The sequence below is a fragment of the Notamacropus eugenii genome, chromosome 1 (genome assembly GCF_028372415.1).
Source record: "Notamacropus eugenii isolate mMacEug1 chromosome 1, mMacEug1.pri_v2, whole genome shotgun sequence".
Taxonomy (NCBI): Eukaryota; Metazoa; Chordata; class Mammalia; order Diprotodontia; family Macropodidae; genus Notamacropus; species Notamacropus eugenii.
Window position 1 is genome coordinate 369,018,283 of NC_092872.1, and position 17,267 is coordinate 369,035,549.

The 17,267-nt window shown below is 49.5% G+C and overlaps 1 protein-coding gene across 9 annotated transcripts; it reads right to left on the bottom strand.

The window, feature by feature from the left end:
- Positions 1-76: 76 nt before the first annotated feature.
- On the bottom strand, positions 77-16,654 carry ARAP3 (ArfGAP with RhoGAP domain, ankyrin repeat and PH domain 3). Of its 9 annotated transcripts, XM_072630599.1 has the most exons (34): positions 16,569-16,619; positions 15,437-15,659; positions 14,537-15,165; positions 14,316-14,383; positions 14,088-14,199; positions 13,667-13,870; positions 13,337-13,406; positions 12,994-13,114; positions 11,449-11,633; positions 11,188-11,294; positions 10,518-10,717; positions 10,294-10,379; positions 9,923-10,105; positions 9,693-9,801; positions 9,135-9,251; positions 8,806-8,953; positions 8,593-8,695; positions 8,025-8,244; positions 7,819-7,882; positions 7,178-7,341; positions 6,687-6,899; positions 6,278-6,383; positions 5,393-5,540; positions 4,432-4,500; positions 3,948-4,022; positions 3,732-3,846; positions 3,512-3,640; positions 3,235-3,368; positions 2,891-2,973; positions 2,756-2,791; positions 2,470-2,533; positions 2,223-2,360; positions 1,904-1,942; positions 77-1,656 (listed from the first exon to the last, which is right to left on the bottom strand). In XM_072630599.1, exons 3-34 carry the CDS (start codon positions 15,145-15,147, stop codon positions 1,153-1,155), a joined length of 4,725 nt encoding a protein of 1,574 aa, XP_072486700.1. In that variant the 5' UTR covers positions 15,148-15,165; positions 15,437-15,659; positions 16,569-16,619; the 3' UTR covers positions 77-1,152. The 9 variants fall into 9 exon arrangements, 5 of the variants coding, with proteins under 5 accessions (XP_072486700.1, XP_072486698.1, XP_072486701.1 ...); XR_011971918.1 differs by lacking the exon at positions 15,437-15,659 and having other exon boundaries at positions 1,779-1,942; positions 16,569-16,654; XM_072630597.1 differs by lacking the exon at positions 15,437-15,659 and having other exon boundaries at positions 16,569-16,654.
- Positions 16,655-17,267: the final 613 nt, after the last annotated feature.

Genomic DNA, 17,267 nt, shown 5'->3' on the forward strand with positions numbered 1-17,267 from the left:
GGGAGTCTGGACGCCTGGGTTCCATTTCCGGCTGAGTCGCTGACTCAACCCGTAATTAGTCTCTTTAGCCAATGTATTCTTGTATGCAAATATATTTATTTACATATGCAGATTAACCACTGTAGTCCCACCACCACGACCATCACTGGACGGGGGAAAAGGGGGAGCAGAGAGAGGAAGGTAGAGGAAGTGGTTGGGATGACGTCGATGCCTTTAGAGTGGGGACAGGGGCAGCCAGGGCTCGGTTAGGCCCCGGTTCGGGGGCTCCGGGATTTGACTTCCCCAAATTCTCACCGAACCGGAAAAGCCAGAGCAGTCCCGGTGAGAGCTGCCTGGGGCCCGGGAGTGGGAGACGAGAGAGACAAAGGTACGTGGTAGGAGCTCCCGGGTACTCAGCGATCCTGGGCAGTAAGGATCGCCCTGGAGGTGAGGAGGGGTGTCTCACTTGTTACCCCAGAAGTCCAGGGTGTGTCTCCAACTCCTTCAGTTCTCTCCCTTCCTTTCTAGGTATCGTGGTTGACCCTCTTCAAGCTGATATTCTCCCAAGTCCCATATAGCTTAAGCTTGAGGTCGTCGACACAGTTTTCTCCACCCCCTAAACCCCAGTTTCTTAGGGGAAGCAAAGGCAAACGTAACCATTTTGTTTTCAAAGTTTATTCCATGGATTCTCACACTGCCTGGCTGCCTGAATCGAAACCTCCCCAACCTAACAGGTTTACTGAGCACAGAGGTTCTTCCCTGGTCTTGGCACATAGAATGTCAATCCTGGAAGGGACCTTAGAAAAACACCCTTATTTTACAGATGAGGAAACTGAGGTTCAGAGAGGGAAGGAACTTGTCCAAGCTCACAGAACTAGTTAGTGACAGAATCCTGAACGGAACCCAGGTCTCCTGACTCATCCTTTCCACTATATCACCCCACACTGGATTTTCAGGGACAGGGAGGGGTACTCCTGGTCTGTGGCTCTGTGGTTCAGGGAGTTCCCATAGGTGCTTTGAATATGCTTGTAGGTAGGTAAGAGCCTGGAGTCCATAGAATATAGGCTCCCTGAAGGCAGAGCCTTTTTAATCTTTGTAGACACTCAATAAATGTTTGTTGTCCTCTTTGACCCTTCTACCTCCACATCCTAGAGTTGGTTACTGGCTTCAAGGTCATGTAAGGGGCTGGCCAGACGGGGAATGGGAATTACAGGGAGAGTTGGGAGAGTGTCCTGGAGTTTGCATAGGGTGGCTGATGGGGTTAGAGGTCCGTGTTGGGGGGCTGAGAGGCTGAGAGGCTGGGAGACTGGAAGTAGAGGCCTCGCCCTTTCGCAGAATCAGTGAGTTTAGCTCCTGTACTAATTTATCTTCCAGAGACAAATGATGTTGAAAACTGGTTTTCCGAGGGGGACCAGGAGGCAGCTCCGGGAGCACCTTTTCTTGTCCAAGGGAGCTTGACTTAGAAAGGGGGGGACGGTCACTCTGGAGACTCTGACTTTGCTCTGGAAATGCAGTCAGGCTGGTGGGAGGATTCCTAAGGACCTCTGGTTGAGATGTCCAGTCCAGTGGAAGTGGAGAGTCCTTGGGCAGTTCAGGGAAGGCCCCTACTTCTTCATACACTGGCTCCTCAGCCTCTTCTTCTTGTTCTTCCACAGAATCTTGAGACAGCTTCAGGGGCTGGATGTGAAGTAGGGAGAATATTAGGGTTCCAGGGATATCTCTTATCCCCCAAGGGTCCCTCCCCTCTGTCCCCATGGTCTAATGTCCCAGTAGCTGCCCCGTCTGCCATGGAACCATACCCTCAGCTTCACAGAGAAACCAATGTTCAGCACATCAGGAGCACATAGCAATCCCCTGGTCAGAGGTGGGCACAGAGAAACACAAGAGGGCACATGGCACTGGAGAAAGGGGGCATAGTACTCACAAAAAACATGGATAGTGTCCTCCGGTTGTGCAGTCGGCGCTGGGCATGGGCAGTAGGGGTGGGAAAGACACAGTGAGCAACAACAGGCAGAGAGCACAGCAGGGGGAATAGGAACATTGAGACACTGAGCAGGGAGTGGGCATGGAGGATGATGGACTTCGCTGGAGGGTGAGAAGCTGCCCTAACCCTGGCCCTGTGTAAATTGGATAACCCCAACCTTGAGTTTGCAAAGCTTGGCCACAAAGGAACAAGGGCAGGGGAATGAGACTGTGTCTGGGATAGAGGGGCTGGGTTAGGGAGGGATTGGGAGGGGTCATACCAGTGTCTGGTTGGCAGAGAGCAGTGTAGCACCACTGTCATCACCTCGAATAGGTAACAGGGGCATTGTGCCAAATTTCTGTCGGGCTAGGTCAGAAGAGGAATGTCGACGCAGGACCACAGATTGCAGATCATCGTGCTGGGCAGGGACATGGGAGGAATGAATGGGTATGAGCCAGCTCAAAGGAGTGTGTGAGGAGTAGTATGGGGCACACAAGCTTTCCTCCTCACCTCAGCTTCTTATTTACCTGGGCTTTAAGGATGCTAGTTGTCCAGTCCCACATCTCCTCCTCATCAGTGCAGGACAAGTAGCTGAAGAGTGGTCGGAGAAAAAAGGAGAGAGAGAGTGAAAGTGGCTGAACATAGACAATGAGCTGGGGTAGGCAGCAGTGGCCAGACATTTTTATCCTCTATCAGTCTACAGTGAAGGAGGTAATGAAGAGAGTCAAAGGGGAAAAGAGAGAAGGGGAGGGGAGCAGATAGAGCAAGAGGAAAAAAATGGGAGGAAATCTTGGAAAAGATGGTGATACTCACAGCTGCAGCTTCTCCAGGATCAGTGTAAACCCCCATCTAGGAACCAAGGGAGAACAATGTTGAGGAAAAAAGAAGAGGGTGTGAGGTGTGAAAATGTATGCACAAGAAAGAAGACAAAGGCTGCAGGTGACTCACGGTGTTGGTGGCTTTAGCTTTCGGCGTATTCCTAGGTAAACTTTTGCACCGTCCAAAGACCATTCTCGCTCTGGCTTAGAACTCTGGAGACAAGGTCAGGGAGGTCATTCAGTCAATGAGAAATCAGGGCCAACAAGGTCATGAGGATGACAAATGACCAGTAACTAAGTTTACCTCCTTTCTGGCCAAGGTGACCTTACCAATTCCAAGTCCACTGTCCTAGGACCTCTGGGATGGTAAAGGTAAGGTAGGGAAAACTGTAGAATCATCTCAGAGGCATATGGAGGATCATCACTGGGATGGGGCTGTGAGGATCTGAAGATGACATATCCCGGAATACTCACCCTTTTCTCCTTGAGCAGCAATAGGCACCGTCCCCGAAGTAGGAAGAACCTTTCCTGAAAACGACTTCCTAGCAACTTGGGGGGCTCTTCCCGGCACCGAAGCAGGCCCACTCGGGGAGTCTCCCGACGCACACCTGGGTATAGATGGGCAAGTGATGGACCAAGGAAACTGGGAAGAGTGGGATAATCCAAAGATAAGTGGTCAGTGTTCTGTGTCTAGTTAGGGAGAGGCCACAAGTAGTATTGGGGGAAACGAGATTAAGGGGGCTGGCCTCACCTGTGAAGAGGCAGCTGGCCTGGGCTAGAGAGACCCTACGCAGCAACAGGGAAGCAGAGCCTGGTTCAGGGAGCTGGCACCATTGCAGAGCCTGTTCTAGGACCCGTTCCTTTGGGTGCAGAGGCCGCTCTGCAAGGTGAGGCATAGAGAGAGGTTACAGGAGCCAATAACCTGGAATGCACTCCTATCTACGACCAGTTCTCATCAGAGCCCAACTCACCAAGCTCGCCATGCTCTCGAATCTCAAATGTCAACCACAGGTCCGTGCCAGCTGTTGCTCCCCTCATCTCTAGTACCTGATTTGTCAGCTCCTCAGCAGTCAGTGTTGGGGAAACCTGAGGTCAGAGAAAGATAGCAGGGACCAGGGCTGCAGCTCTTAGTCTCCCTTTACCCTTCTCCATCCTCTTCTTTCCTTTCCAGTTCTCCCAAGACTGACCTTCAGGGTGACACAGTTGTCTGGTAGCTGCTGTTCCAAGTAAACTTCCATGATGATATCTCCAGCTTGTGACAGCTTTGGGATGGGGTGGGGGGGAAGTATCAGGAAGGAAGCAGTCAATGGAAGAGTAGAGAAGCAGGTGTGGGTAAATGGTTAAGCTCCAAGGCCCACTCTTGCTGCTTCAACTCTCTGGCCACGCTTAAGCCACATTGCTTTAGTTCCCTCCTGGCCCTTCCTTATCTTGGGACTAGGACCAGGATTAGTTGGATCTATCATTTGGAATCTTTTGAGCCTTTATAGATTGGAGGGTGAGAGTGGGATAAGTGACTGGGGTGAGGGATGAGTCAGAAGGTCAGAGGGAAGGACAGAACTCCACAGCTTAAGATTCTAGGAAAGTAGGGAAGGCATACAGAGGGGAATTTTGGAGGAGTCTCCTGATTTAGCCAGAGTCAGCATCTTCTCTTGATGTTCCCCAATGATTTACCTGTACATCCTTCCAGGTAGTTATGAGACTGACTTCCAGGTCAATCTGAGCCACTTGATCTGAGTCGATCTGTGGGAGAGTAAAAGACACTGGGAAGTATTGGGGAACTATGGGAGCATAAAGAAACCTAATAAAGAAAGTTTCTGGGTGGTAGAATAATAATAGCTAGCACTTACAACTTCAAGTTTACAAAGTACTTCACAAACGTTATCTCATTTGATCCTCACAACAACCCTGGATGGTAGACCCTATTATTATCCCCATTTTACAGCTGAGGAACCTGAGGCAGACAGAGGTTAAGTGACTTGCCCAGAATCACTCAGCTTGTATCTGTGGCTACATTTGAACTCAGGTCTTCCTGACTCTAGGTCCAGAGTTCTACTCATTGTACCACCTAGCTGCCTACCTTTCTACCTAGAAGTCCTGGAGAAAACCTATTATGTAGGATGAGGAGGCTCAGAGGTCAGCAGCTGAGAGTCAATGGGGTGAGCGTGGCAAAAATGAGGAAACTATCAAAAAAGACGAAACATACATCCCTCCTTTCATTTAAGGGTGGAGAACTACTGGTTGACAATGTTGTATACACTGTCAGAAGTAGTTACTTTGCAATTTGGTTTTTCATAACTGCTTTTTTTTTTGGTCACAATAAAAGGCCTTCAGGGTAGGATGGGGGAAAGGAGAAGTATCTGGAAATACGTATGACACAAAAACAAAAAAGTATCATACAAACAGAAAAAGAAACAAGGCCAGAGTGACACAGTCACAACAGCATGATCACAGAAGTGAGGTCTTGGGAGGAAAGGTTACGGGCCTCAGGGAGGAAGAGATGGACTCTGATAAAGGGGAATTCAGGCTGTTGATGTTGAGGGCTGCTGAAGGGGAGAAAGATTGAAAGGCATTGAGACTAAGGATGTGCAATGTCAGTAGATTAAAGAATCACCGGAGTTGGGAAGGATCTTACATCAAAGACAGATACATAATTGTCGATAAGTTCCTGCAGCACCCGAACCTCATGCTCCCCTCGCCCATCGGTCTGGAACACACTTGGTGCAAATAACAGAGCCAGGTTCCGAGTACACATCTGGTTCAGAGATGCACATTTCTGCACCCTGAGAGAGAGGCATGAGAGTCATGCAACGTGGCCACAAACGTGGCCCAACTGTAGACTGAAGTCAATGGCCAGAGTTTTTTAGGAGACCATTATGGGCAATGAGTTAAAAACATTGCAAGGTCAGTTTGAAAGATGAAGGAACATTGGGCTACCATAGGTTCCCAAAATGGGGGATGCTGCCCCCTGGGGAGTAGAAGCCTCAGGTATAATTGGGGGACATTGAATAAAAATAAGGGGGAGCAGTAGAAGCATAAAGAAAAAAAGAAGAAAATTTTGAAAAACCATTTGTACATGTTTCATCTTTTCACATAACAGAGTTAAAGTCATAGTGATTATATTATTTTCCAAATAAACACACACGAAATGAAAGTTATAACCAATTAGTAGTCAAGTCCCCCAACAGGTCTTAACAAGCAAGTGTTGACAGAAGAGCATGTCCGAAAGTCCAGCATACAGGAATATGTGTTTGTAACGACTTGTTTACAATATGATACTCTATGGTTACATCATCAAAATTTCAATGTAGGAAAAAAAACAAAAATTTACAATAAATTGTTAAATTTAAGATGCATCTTTTTAAAAAAATTATGTATTTTTTAAATGATACAAATTTCCAAAAAACAACTATTAAAGGATTAAAGAAAGTAGATTTCTGGGGGGGGGGGCACTAAGTAATGTTTTTTAAACAGGGGGCAGTAGGCTAAATAAGTTTGGCAGCCTCTGCGCTAGACTGACCGGTAGAGGTGACCAATGAGGGTGGACAGTGTCCTGTGGTTGACCTTGGGCAGGCATCCAATCACCTCCTTATACCGCTCTAGCCGCTGAGATTTCTGGGGTAGCTCTGAAAACAGGAATAGGATAAGAATTGGGAAGGGTAAAGGTTAGAAGACATAGGGTAGGGTTAGAGGCAGGGGCTTAGATAAGGTATAGATGGGGTTAGGGTCACTCCAGAGCATAAACTCCTCTATACCACGGTTCAGATACAACTAAGGATGACTAAGGTTCATTTCCTAGTTATTATATACTTGGATGGCCTCCTCACCCCCACCTCCAGATGGAGAAGTTGAAGAATTAATGAGAAGAGGGAGGAACCTGGAAGGGTTTGATTTGCTTGTGGCAAATTCTAGGAGGTCTTTGGAGTTACCTGCAGCCTCCCTCCATTGGGGTAACAAGCGTGCAGAGGTAACAGGATCATCCAGCTCCCGGAAGAAGCGTTTGAGTGTGTCAGTTACATCTTCCACAAAGTGCTCTCCTGGTCGGAGCTTCACTGACCGTGCATCCTGCCGGAACTCAGCCAGGAGCCGTAGACTTCGTGCCCGAGCACCCCCTTTCCTATAGACACCCTCCAAACGTAGACCTACAGACACCACCCATCACAGTGCATTGTGCCTAGTCACCCTCCATTATTTTGTTTCACATCTCAAAGCTGCTAGTCTTCATTCCTCCACTATCTTCTATCCCCCTCCCTATACTCTCCAGTTACCCACCTTTAATCCTACATACCCCTTGTATAGTGATCTCTTCCTCATGGCACTGGATGAACTTAACAGAGCCAGCTTGCCAGGGATGCTTCCCACCTCCATTCTGTAGAACTGCTCCCTGTGCTGTCTCCTGCTCCCCTCTGTCCCTTCTCACCATGCTGAGTGACAAAGCTGATGCAGGCATCCACGATGATGGGGATGTCTCCTCGACTCATCTGCTGCCCTTGCAGCGCTGTACCCCCTCCACCAGCTGCTCCTCCAATGGCGGTGCTCCAGCTAGCAAAGTCTATACGCCCCTCCCCCTGTAGATACAGGGTCCTGAGACCCAAGGAGACTGGGATCAGAGCCAGATGAAGTGGAACAGCTACTGTATGACTGGGGTGGTATGAAGCTACTGAGCCTAGTTGCCAAAGAATTTTAGGATCTCACAGTGGGAAAGGGTCTTGGTGCCCATCTATGCTAAGCAAGAGGCCCTCTCCAAATGATATCCCTGACAAATGGTAATTCGATGTCTACTGTAATGTAAACTCCAGTAACGAGGAAGTGACTGCTTCCTATGACAGGTCAATCCATTTTTGGACAGCTCATTTTTATGCCAGGGTCCTCCATCTACCAGCAGAGGGCAGGAATACCTCAATCTGATCAGGCTGCACAGCTGAAGAGGAGGCAGAATGCAGAGAGAGCTAGGCAGTGTGTCATCAGAAACAAAGCCACAAGATGTGGTCAGAGGGCTGGAGAGAGGCAGCCAGGGTTGGGGGAGGGGTGGACAGGACCGGCTCCCTCAAGAGTTCTTACCTTCCTGTTTCCACCAGGACTAGATGGTCTTTCTTATCAGGGCTGTCACTTGCAGATACCACACCTAGAAGGGTAGGGAGAAGAGTAAGGAGAAACCCTTTATGACCTCTAAGTGACCCTCAAAGGAGCGATTAGGGATTTCCTCTAGTCCCTCCCCACCCCTGCAATTCCTCCCTCCCTGTCCACACCACCCATCCCTAGCTCACTGATCTCCTGCAGTCTTCGTAGGTGCACAGTGTCCTCAGGGGCTGGGGAGCCAGGGCCTGGCGCTGGGCACAGGAATAGGTGATCACCTCGGAGGACGCCAAAGGCAGACAGCCAGAGGCCTTGGGTCATTGCAGTCTGAGAGGGGGACCGCAACCGTAAACGGCCTAGCCTCAGCAGGCCAGGGCCCAGGAGCTGGTGACAGCTTAGTGGGGAGAACCACTGTAGGTGAAGGGAAAGCAGAGACAGAGACAGAAGACAGCAGGTGAAACATGGAAAGATAAGGAAAAAGATAAAAGAGGAAAGATGGGAGAGACAAAAAAGTGCAGGGAGAGATGAAGAAAAATCAAAGGACAGAAAGGTCAAGTGGAAAGAAATGGAAACATCAGTTAGTTTAGCTGGCAATAGAGTGGGGGTGCTGGTGGGACTTAACTATGTTATCTTTGGGAATGACACAGGACTGGGCTTGGGAGCACAAGGCACATGGATCAGTGAGGTACTGGAGGTGGGGAAAGGGTATTTGTGGAAAGGAATGGTATATCATGAAGGGAACTCCCAGTTCTGATTCACCTTGCCCACTGCTCTGGTCCAGGCCTCCAGACTATCAGCTCCATCAGTCCCAAAGTATTGGACCCTTTCGCCAGTCAGAATGAGTTCAAAGGAGAATGGAAACCTAGGGGCATAGAGTTTGGGGAATGAAGCAGGGAGAATTACAGAGAAAAGGAAGGAACTATAAGATGGGGGGATAGAAAGAAAAGACTATGGAAGCACTTGGAGGGCTACCTGTCAAGGTCCCCTGGATCTACTGGTGGGGGGCTTACCCCCAGACACACCACATCCTGAGGTTGGATCAGACTGATTGGCTCTGGGCTGGTCTCTGATGAAAACATCTCCAGGGCTGCACCTAGCACACACCACAGCCTGGGGGGTGCTGCAAAAAAAATGGGGGCATCATATATTGGGTAGCATCCTCCATTCTAAACATTTCTTTATAAGCCTTCCCAGTACAGAACCCCTCCCCATCGGCATTAAGTGTTCACAAGCCCCAATCCCACTTCCAGAACCACATCTGCTCTCCCCCCATCTCTTCTGCCAATGTTTCCCTTCCTCACCATCCCGGCCCCGACGATGAGGTGGAGGTCCAGGTTTGCTGCTGACTGGGCTGCAGTACAAAAAGCCACTTAGTACAGGGGGTACTAGGACTTCATTGTATACACCAGGGGATGTGTCTGAAAAATGACATTGGAAGGGTTGGGAGAAGAGATTAGGGTCAGGAAATTGGTACAGCTAGTGTGAGCTTAAATCAGCCTAGCCCCAATCATAATGGGAGCATGTCCCAGATTCTTCAGTTTTCTACCCACCCAAAGGAAGTCTGGGATGGAGGGTAGAATGTGAGATGGGGCTGGCAGGGTGGCAAATCCCATTTACTTGTCCCGCAAGCCCCCTCCCACTCAACTCTGCATGGATGAAGTCTATATAAAACTGACCATTATTTAGATTACAGATTTTCCTGTGATAGGGAGGGACCCAATGGGATGATAAAGGAAGGATCCAGGACTGAGGGAAGTTAGAGGAGCTCCTGGGAGTGCTTGGGGAGGACATGTCAAGGTTAGAGAAAGGCAAAGGGCTTTGACCAAGAGGGCTGGAGGTAGGGATTAGAAAGCGATTACCTAGGGGAAGGAGATTAGAGAAACTGCCTTCAGAACAAGGTTCCTCATATGAGAAGAGCTGAATCATGGTTTTCAACAAGCTGGGTCCCATCACAGCTGTACACAGTGCCTGGGTGAAGGAGGGGGCAGCCATCAATCCCCTCCCACTGTAGCTACTGCCCTTTCTCAAACCCAGAGAGTCTAAGGGACAGCCCCAAACTGACCCCTTCCATCCTTCCTACCCCTCTCACCTGCAGCAGCTGACTGTGATCAGGGTACTGAGGATGGGGTGCCCGAAAGAGGCCCAGTCGATATTTGCGGGAGATGAAGTCCCCACGGGGGCCAGGGGGAGCATCTGGATGCAGCCCTCCTCCTGGGGGTAATCCCTTTATCCAGAACCGGTTGGCTCCATCATTACCCAGGATGAGGAAAAGCTGATAGATGAGAAGGAGATCAAAGGGGCTATGGTGACTGGTTCCATCAGGGGCCCGTTCTACTCAGATATCAAACTCCCTGGGATACCCGAAGTACTTTTTGTTTTTTTCAGACCCCCCCGCCTTGGGTTACCCAGCCTCTTCCATTAACCACCTCTGCTTTCAATTTTTTCACCAGGTGCCTTTACCTGCACAATTTCATTACTCCAGATGCTTGTATCCAGTTTCAGACTCTGAACCTTAGATACCCCAGAGCCCAGAGCCCGATGTTGTCCTATAGGAAAGTGGCTGGTTTGAACACTACTGGCCTTGGAGATAGAGTTCCTACTGCCCTTCCCTCCACAGAGCCATCCCCTTGCTACTTCTGCCTCACCCTCTCAGCCTTTCTATCCCTGGGCCAAGCATTCCCCACCTGCACAATGCTTGCAAATGACCACTCCCAGGTTGATTGAGGCCCAGTCAGGACGAGCTGCTCCACAATCTGCACAGTGTCGGTTTGCTCGGTTGGACCAGATTTTTTCAGCCACCTCATAGTCAGACAGAGTCTCAGTAATGGCCTCCTGCAGTGCAGATGCCCAGACTTGGCGAGTACAGGCTGACTCCGCTGTGAAGCTAGGGGGTATATGTGAGCCAGCTCATCAGGACCCACCTTGCACCTTCCTACACATCTATCCTCAGACCTTCCTGCTTTCACTGGCTCCCTGGAGGCAGCACTATCCAAAAAGAGTGGATGGCCCTGGAAGTGGTAAGGCTCTCCCTCACTAAAAAGCTTTCAAGTAGAGATTGGATGATTACCTGTTGGATATGTCTTAGGATGCTTATTCAAATAGGAATTGGACTATATAGAGTTTGAGGCCCTCCTTTAATTCTGAGAATTAAATATTTAATAATTTAATTTAATAATTCTAAGCCCCCTTAAATAACCTTCTAACATGATACTGACCCATCTCACTAATTCCTCTAAGTCTTTTCACCCAGAAGGCCCATTTCTGAGTTATTCAGAAGGCCAAAGACTCCCTGAATCTCAGCTTCTACACCCCTATCTGAAGGTCCCATCCTAGACTCAACCCCTCTCTCCCCACCTGAAGCATCGATGGGGTGTGAGAAGATCAAAGCTTCGATTCTTGGTCTCTCGGACGCTGCAGCCCTGAAGCTCAATGAAACAAATTCCAATGCCCAGAGAAAAGGACTAAAGAGGTGGAGAGTTGAGGAAAAAGTATCAGGGATCCATGTAGAGGTCAGTGCTAGAGGAGCTAGAGGACAGTGCCTTCCTTAAGAGCCCCATCCACCCAGTACCACCTAGGGTTTCATCCCATCCCTTATGCTACATCTTGCCCCTTTACCTGTTCACTCTTGTACAGTCCTAGCTCCCCAGGGCTCAGAGCTGCAAATACTTTTGCTTTGTGTCCCCGAAGCTCTAGGGTCCCTGTGCGGAGGGGCCGTGGTGGATGAGGAGGCCGAGGGTTGCCTAGAAGCCGTTGCTCCTTTAGTTGAGACTGCAGTGTGGAGCACCAGTTGTCCCTCTGAACTGAAAGCAAATGGGGATGAGTATTGGAGAGGCTGAATAACAGGGTGATAAGTATGCAGATAATGTCCAGCAGAACAGTGGAGCTGGGTTTGTAAGTGATGGGACTGCCCTCTGAGAGGGTACTTTGAAGCCATGTATGGATATTTCCATCTGAGAGTTCCAAGGCACCTCAAACTCAACATGGCCAAAAGAAAATTCATTGTTTCTTTCTATACTTGTTCCTCAAATTTTTCTGCTTCTGTTGAGTTTCTTACCACCCTTTCAGTCACCATGGTTCATAACCTCAACCTCAGACTTATCCTTAACCTTTCCCTCTTCCTCATCCATCCCCTGCCCACACATAGTCAGTGGCCACATCTTGGCAATTCTACTATCACAGTATCTTTTGTATCTCTGCCCTTCATTCAAACTGCCACCACACTAGTTCCATTCCTTATCTCTGCTAAGCAAGACTATTGCAAGAATCTCCTTCTTGCTCTTTTTCTAATCTTTTCAATCCATCCTCCACAGAGCTGCCAAAATATTTCTCAGACATAATTTTGATTATGTCACTTCTCAGCTTAAGAATTTCCAATAGCTCCCTATCGCCTCTAGAATAAAATACTAACTCCTTATTTTCTCATTTAAAGCCCTTTACAATCTGGTTCCAAGTTACCTTTCCAGATTTAGTTTGTGTTATTCTGCTTCACATACACCAAAGTGTCCTATGTTCTTGTTCCCCTCATCTGACATACCATTTCCCATTTCCATCCATTCATTTGCCCAGGCAGTCTTCATTGCCTGGAATGCTGTCTCTTCTCACCTCCCCGCCTTGGAAATCCTATCTCCCATCAACTCTCAGGCCATCTAGTGCACTTCCTGATACCATTTCTTGTTATTGCTGCTTCCTTTCTCATATTATCTTGTATTTACTTATGTTTACATGCCATAATGATCGGTAGAACATAAGTTCTTTGAAGTCGAAGGCTGTTTATCATTTTTCTCTTTGTATAATAAATACCTAGCACTGTGGATTCGCAGTCTTTTTTTTTTCTTGTCAGACCTGGGATTTCATAAATGTGTGGAACTCTTCGTGTGGAAATGCTCTCCACAGATGAAAGTCAACAAATCATCTGCAACTCCTAATCAGAGAATTTCCTAGAGCACTGGGAGGTTCATCACTTGCTCATGATCACACAGCCTGTCAGAGGCAGGACTTGTACCCAGGTCTTCTTCATGATAAGGCCAGCCTTCCACTCTGCCATGTTGACTCTCACCTTGCACTTGGTATATCCTTAATAAATGCTTTTTGTATTGAAGGGACTTGGATGGCATTGAGTCTGAATGTTGACCGCCTACCCCAGGCTGCCCCTCCTCTCACCTTCACTCTCAGCTCGAAACACAAACACCCTTTGGCTAGTGATGACTTGGAACTTGCAATCCTTGCAGCTTCGGACCATCTCAATGACAGTCAGTGGGATAACTCCCTTGGGGAAGGTGTCCTGGGGAGAGATCAACATTAACCCACAGTCAACAACTATAGCACTTTGGTCTTGCCACCCCAGGAAGACTCCTCTTCTCACCCTATTTCCCTTTAAGACCATCATTTCCTTCCTCTCAGATTCCCTTCCAAATTTTAGATCCCTTAATAACCTAGCATTCTTCCTTGACCTTCCTAGCCTCCTTGTACTCTATCCCCACCCTCCATAGACAGTCAAACCCACCTTGTCACTTCCATAATACATCAGCTTCTTTCCACTGAACCTGACAAAGCGCCTTTGAAAGACATAATTCCTAGAGGAAGAGAGAAGGGAAGAATCAGTCTTCCAGAGCTCAAGGTAAGCAGCAGGAAGGTACTCTCTAATGAAGGGGAAGAGGAGGGTCTTTTAGGGTTAGAGGAATAGACTGCCTCCTTCCCAAGTCATTTTATTAACATCAACACCTTCCATCCACTCTTCCTACTTCACTCTTCCTATGGCTTCCCTCCCCTTCTCACAATCCTCCCTGTTTTTTTTCTTTCCAAAGTCCCCCACATCACCCCCTTCCAATCACACCCCTGAGGCGAGAGCTTGTCCAACCATCCACTGAGCAGGGGTGTGGGGGGATCAGCTAGTGAGGTGAAGCTGGCATAGGGGGAGATAAGATCATCGCCTGGCTCTTCAGAGTCCACAATGGGCATCAAATGGGTGGAGTCTCCAGGTAGCTCCAGACTGGCATAGCCACAATCCTCTCCCCCCTCTGGTTCATGGCTGCTTGGCCTAGAGAAAGTAGAGGAGAGATGTGAACTAGCTGACTCAACTTACACCGTCTCTTCTCCTCACGACTGCTATATTCCTCTCCATCGTTGCTATATTCCTCTTCATCATTGCCTGTTCTAAAATTTTCTCCTTTATGATCCCTCTACATCTCTCCATAACCTTCCTCTCCATGTCTCCTCTGTATCTTACCTTTTATGATCCTCCCCAAAGCACCTACCTGGGTTCACCAGTTGACTGACTGACACCTCTTGTCTTCCTTCCTTTGGGAGTCCCAGGGACTGAAACAGGCTGAACACCATAGTACAGGCTGCTGGGGTCCATGATATGCACTGGAATTTGGTGAAATAGGGATGGGGAGACAAATGGTAAGATGCCTACAGTGAGCCCCCACCTCTAATAATCCTACCATCCCCTCCCCTCCCCCTCCTTGTGATCCTCTGCTGACCTGTGCCTCCTGTGGCTCTGGAAGTGGGGATGGGAGCAGGAGGATCTACCAAGGAACAGTTTGTAGTCCTGGGGACAGAAGAGAACTTGTAACACAGGGAGGAAAGAGGGAGAGAAGAAAGAGAGAATGCTTTGCCTTCTCTCCTTCCCCCTTATTTCTCCCTCCCTTACTGAATTCCAGATCTTCTGGTCCCTTCCCCAAATGATTGCTAACCCACTCACGTTTCCTGAGCCCCTGGTTGTGCTTCCCTTCCAAGGTCTAGCCCAAAGTAGATATCATTGGGCATCATGGTTATCCTGTCCAAGATGGGAGGCTGATCCGAAGGGAGGGAGGGGGAAAAGGGGGACTGAGGGGTGCTTGGGGAAGGCTCTTGGCTCACTGGCTTCTCTGAACGCCTGAGGACTATGTTCCCTTCATCTTGGACTGTTAAGCTGGTATCTTCTCCCTGAGTCACTGGAGGGGTCTCTGTAGGAGGATTCAACAAGGGAGGTGGGACTGATTCAGCAGGGTTGGTGCCGAAAAAAGTAAACACAGTCCTTGGTTTGGGCACTGGTTTGGTGGGCAGCACTTGAGGATCTGGGCTTGGGGGTTGATCCATAGTAGAGTCCAGTGGGGTGTCTGTAGGGACCTCCACAGCGAACCCCTGAAGCAGGCGAAGAATCCGTTTGCGATGACCTGTGGCCCAGATGCCCATTCGACGAAGTTCCTCGTGACTCAGGCTTTGGGCAGCAGCCGCAGTTGACACACCGTGCCTCCGGAATGTATCTGCGTACCGTTCCAGATGTACTCCTGCCAGCCAGACCTCAATGTCCAGGTCCCTGGGTGACTCCATGAGGGTTCAGGCCATTGCCTGGAAAAGGGAGGGTGGAGATGGGGATGGTGGACACGGCTCAAGCTAAGCTTCACATACCTTTCTCAGCTTTGGAGTAGAAGAGACCTAATCCAAATCTCACAAGCCTCCCCCAACCACAATCAGGCAAAGTTACAGGGATATAGACACACAGAATGTGGAGACACAGAGCTTACAGACTGTCAAAGTTTGAAGGGACTTCAGAGATCTAGCCCAAACCCTTTGTTTTACAAATGAGGAAAGGAAGGCCCAAAGAGATTAAGTGACTTGCCCAAGATCACATATCCAATAGATGGCAGAGCCAGAGCCAGAACCCAGGTTTCTTTGACTCACGGTTCAGTTTTCTTTTCATTACACCACACAGAGTCACTCAGAAAGCAGATACCTAGAACCCTAGAAAGCCACTGTGGAGTGAGGAAAGGGACCAAGGTCACAGGAAGGGACTGAGGTCACTGAGGGCCAGGAGATGAGGTAGCTGGTCCAAGAGCAGCAGCCTGGAACCAGGGGAGAGGAAGGGGAAGGGTCAGCATAATCAGGGTGGGGTAGAACGGGGAGTGATCAGCCTAGTTTCAATCAGGAGGAGGCAGGAATGGAAGAGATCATTCCCACAGGTCTCTACAGCTCTAACCCAAAACACTGCTGTCCAGTTTCCAGTTCCTCCTCCCCTTCCACCTATTGTCTCCACTCAGACTTCCTTCCTGTCCCTTCACCAAAGAGCCGCCCCCACATCCTGCCCTGGCCAGGCTGGGCAGAGAACTCGGACATGTCAGGGCTGGGCCACAGAGAGAAAGAAAGTGGTGGATGCTGGTGGGGTTGACTTTGTCAGTTCCGTTATCCCCTCTGTGTAGGAATCCGTGCGATCTCTCCCTTCATCCCATTTGGCACATCCTAGTCCCACACTCAGAGTGAAATTCCTTCATGCCTGTGACCTCTATGAAATACTCAGGCTTTATCTCTGGTTTTTGTCCCATCCCTATTCCTCCCTTTGTCTCGATTCTCCCCTACCCAACTTTTAGTCCCCATCTCCAGTCGAGATTGCTGGACACTGACTCAAGCTCTCCCTCTCCCTTGTGACTCAGTCCCTTGCCTGGCACAAGACTGGAAACCAAGTGCTCAGAATGGGGGCAAGATTGCCAATGGTGGGGGGAGGGCGGGGCAGGGAAAACAGAGGCATGGGAAAGGGCGAGGAGAGGGCAGAGTCCGGTCTTGAGAAAGGAGGGGCGGGTCAACTGTCGGGGGGCGGGAGAGAAGAACTTGCAGGAGGCGGAGAGGGGCGCCTCGTTCCTGAGATCACGCTTTAAGATCTTAGAAAAAAGGAGCCCATGAAAGAGGGCTAAGGTGGTGGGGGTGGGGTAGAGACAGAGAGAGATCCCGGGCGAAAGGTAGAGGTAACAGGTCCTCACCTCAATCGGCGGCAATCCGCTCAGCTCCATTCACTCGGTGATGTTGCAGCCTGCGTCTTGAAGCACCAAGCTCGAGTCCCCAGTGCTTCTGCCCGCCCCAGCCCTCCCACCACCTGTGTTGTCCCCGCCCCGCTGGGCTCTCCACTCCGCCTTCCGCAGGCGCCCCTTGTGCAAGCACTCGGAGGGAGAAGAGGTTGCAGAACCGTTACTCAACCCTCTGAGTTTAACTGCCCCCCAGTCTCACCCCGCCCTGCCGCCTGGTTCCCACTATGTGACACCTAAGAGAGATAGAGGGAGACTCACAATATTCCTCCCCAACCAAGATGTTGTTGTTGGAGGGGGCTTCTTTCCCCTGACCCAGGTCTCCTTGGGACACCTCTATCTATGGGGGATTTTGTTAACAAGAAATGAGGGGGCCCCAACGCAGGCCTGGAAGTTGTTCTGCTCTTCGCTGATCCTTCCGTCAGAGCTAGGGATCCTTGAATCACTGCATTACCTGGAAGGATGCAGGGAACACTCCTGAGATCAGACACTGGCTCATTGCTTCCATTTCCTACCTACTTCATCACCTCTTCTTGGAAACTACCCTGGCATCATTCCTACAAACTCTCACCCCCTCCCCATCCACTAGTGCTTCCCTAAGGGTGGACGGTGGATTGCTGAGCAAACTCTGATGCCCTCTGTAGCTGAAAACAACTC

Bases quoted from the DNA above. Each gene is read 5' to 3' on its own strand.
- ARAP3 (XM_072630597.1), bottom strand. From the start codon at position 15,147: ATGGAGTCACCCAGGGACCTGGACATTGAGGTCTGGCTGGCAGGAGTA. The intron at 10,718-11,187 runs GTGGGGAGAGAG...TATACCCCCTAG, and splicing joins ACACCCCATCGATGCTTCAG to CTTCACAGCGGAGTCAGCCT. The intron at 2,534-2,755 runs GTGAGTATCACC...ACCACTCTTCAG, and splicing joins ATCCTGGAGAAGCTGCAGCT to CTACTTGTCCTGCACTGATG.